The sequence below is a fragment of the Nuphar pumila genome, chromosome 16 (assembly GCF_984573655.1).
Source record: "Nuphar pumila chromosome 16, dmNupPumi1.hap1.1, whole genome shotgun sequence".
Classification (NCBI taxonomy): domain Eukaryota; kingdom Viridiplantae; phylum Streptophyta; class Magnoliopsida; order Nymphaeales; family Nymphaeaceae; genus Nuphar; species Nuphar pumila.
Window position 1 is genome coordinate 13,802,898 of NC_143264.1, and position 2,769 is coordinate 13,805,666.

At 34.3% G+C, this 2,769-nt stretch overlaps 1 protein-coding gene across 1 annotated transcript; it reads right to left on the reverse strand.

The window, feature by feature from the left end:
• Positions 1–1,961: 1,961 nt before the first annotated feature.
• LOC149812968 (uncharacterized) lies at positions 1,962–2,549 on the reverse strand. The gene has a single exon (XM_089991025.1). It carries the CDS (start codon positions 2,547–2,549, stop codon positions 1,962–1,964), a length of 588 nt encoding a protein of 195 aa, XP_089847151.1.
• Positions 2,550–2,769: the final 220 nt, after the last annotated feature.

The following is a 2,769-nucleotide window of genomic DNA, read 5'->3' on the forward strand; positions in this document are numbered from 1 at the left end:
GAAATAACAAAAAAAAACTCAAAGTGGGCCCTACTTTGCAAAAAAGTCATTTTCGAAAACCAAAAACATGTCATAACTTTTCACCCCGATATCAGATCGAAGTGATTTTTGGCTCATTGGAAAGCTAGAAACATCTGCTTTTGGTTAAAAATGGTTAATGATGTTATTTTATAATTCAAAGTTTGGTATAAACTGAATTTCTCTCAAAGTACTTGAAAACACCAAAAACATTCAAAAATATATCTTAAAATGCATTTTATCAAATGGGATTTTCTAAATGCCCTTTTAAAAATGCTTGAGTGCTTTGTGATGGATTTGATACATTAAAAGATTCTCTATTTTCCAAAATACTTTGAATTCTCGATGAATAATGAAGTATAAAAGGGTCACACCTTGAATCTCAGAGGATGTGAACGAATGCATCCCGATTTCTGATGAGGCATAGCATGGCTTGATGTTAGGACCAACTATCAAAGTTGGTTCAGGGAACCCAAAAAAATTTGGGTGTGAACACACACACACACACACACACACACACACACACACACACACACACACACACACACACACACATATATATATATATATATATATATATATATATATATATATATATATATATATATATATAGAGAGAGAGAGAGAGAGAGAGTAGATGCTTCCTATTGCTACCTACGGGGCTTTTTAAGGGTTCTTTTTCATATTTTTCTTGAATTTGACTGTACAATTATGTTTTACATGTTTGATTTTATAGAAATGAACTCTTTCATTATTTGATTCCTATGTGCTGGTAGGTTTTTACAAGGCTTAAAAAATAATGTTTTTTTATTAAAAAAACATGATCTAGGTATCATTTCTTAGAAAATCTACCATGGAGAACACATATGTGTGTGGTCAAATTTAGGAAAAATAACTCGAAAACCCCTCCCCCGCTGCCCCCCCCCTCTTCCATCGTGGTCAGGGGCGTAGCTAGGATTCATGTGAGGGGGGGGGGGACAGAGGTGTAGCAAAAAAAAAAATTGGTATGATAGTTGGGGGTTCGGGGGCAGCGGCCCCCAATTTTTGATAAAATAAAAAATGGTTACAATTATTACTAAAAATCTATTTCATATGAACAAATCAAACTATTTGTTGCAGTCTTTCTCAACCTCATTGGAAAGTTCTTAAACATTATCTAATGGCAATATATAACACTAGTGCGATAATTTGAAGTTCATAACAATGCATAAATTTTATTTATGACAAAATAAATCAAAATACAAAAGTACCAACTAAAATGGACCTCGACGATTACCCGCAGCATAAAATGCATCTATAACTAAAGTCATAGTATATTCTCGTTCGATGTGAAATGTCATACAGTCAGCAAGAAAACCGCCATCCATTTTGTTACGAATTTTCATCTTCACATGCTTCATCACTGAAAATGCTCATTTTGTAGTAGCCATAGAAACTGGTAATGTCAATACAAGACGAAATAATCTAGTTAGCATGACATAACTTTTTGACCTTCCACTTGCAACCAACTTTTGATACAAATCAGGTAGAGTAGGTACTTGAAATTGAGGATCAAAAACCACATCAATCTGATATTGTTGTAAGTCTGCTTTCAAGTAAAATATATCTTGTGGTGTAAAATCTTGAGGATAAAACTTCTCTGCAAGCTTGCAAATATCAGCTATATTAAAGGATTCAAATGAGTTTTTAGGATCCAATGTCGCACTGAGAGAAAGAAGTTCGACTGATGTGTCATTAAATCTAGTATTTAACTCTACCAACAAGAAATCTATAGCTTTATTGAAAACATCAAAATGATAGTGATGCTCAACTGAGAGATATTCACGACCACGAGATTGACCAACCATATATGAACCACTGAAGTTAGGTAGGCAAATATCATTTGTTGAACAAAATGATGTTACCTCTTGAAGGAATTCTTCCCAACCATCTTCTCTCAAAGCTTAAAGCACAGTCTTTGTAGTGTAGACAAATCTCATAGCAGTCAAGATGTCTTGAATTTTCTTCTGAAGGGCCTGACATAGAATATCAGTAACTGCAAATATTTGATTCATCAAATGCAAGACAAATACAAACTCGAAACTTGTAATGCAAGTGTATGCACCATCAACTTCAGGCTGAGATCTAGCACTTAGAGAATTTTCAGTCAGGCACTCAAATACTTTACATGTTGCAATGTACATATCCATCAAGCTCTTTACAAATTCATAATAAAAACTCCAATGAGTAGCTCCAGCTCTATGCAAGTTCCCAATCTGATTAGCCCCACTTCCTGTCGATCGTTCCTCAGTTTCTAACAAATGCTCAATTTCTTTTCTATGTGCAGCTTTCAACTCACCAACATGCTTAGGCGAAGAAGTAATAATGTTAACAACATTATCCAAATGAGAAAAGAATTGCCAAATGTCATGAACATCCTTAGCTGCAGAAAACAATGTTAATTGCAAACGATGTGCAAAATAATGGACATAATATGCATAAAGACAATCCTTCAGAAATAAAGCTTGGAGCCCATTCCAAGCACCCCACATATTACTAGCACCATCGTACCCTTGTCCTCGCATATTTTGAATTTGAAGGTTGTGACTACTAAGAATATCAGAAATTTGATTTTTCAGATTCAATGAGGTAGTATCACTAACACTTTTAATTGCAAAAAATCGTTCTCTTAAAATTTCCTCTTCATTGACAAACCTCAATACAATGCACATTTGTTCTCGTTTAGATGCATCTTGTGCTTCATCAACAAGG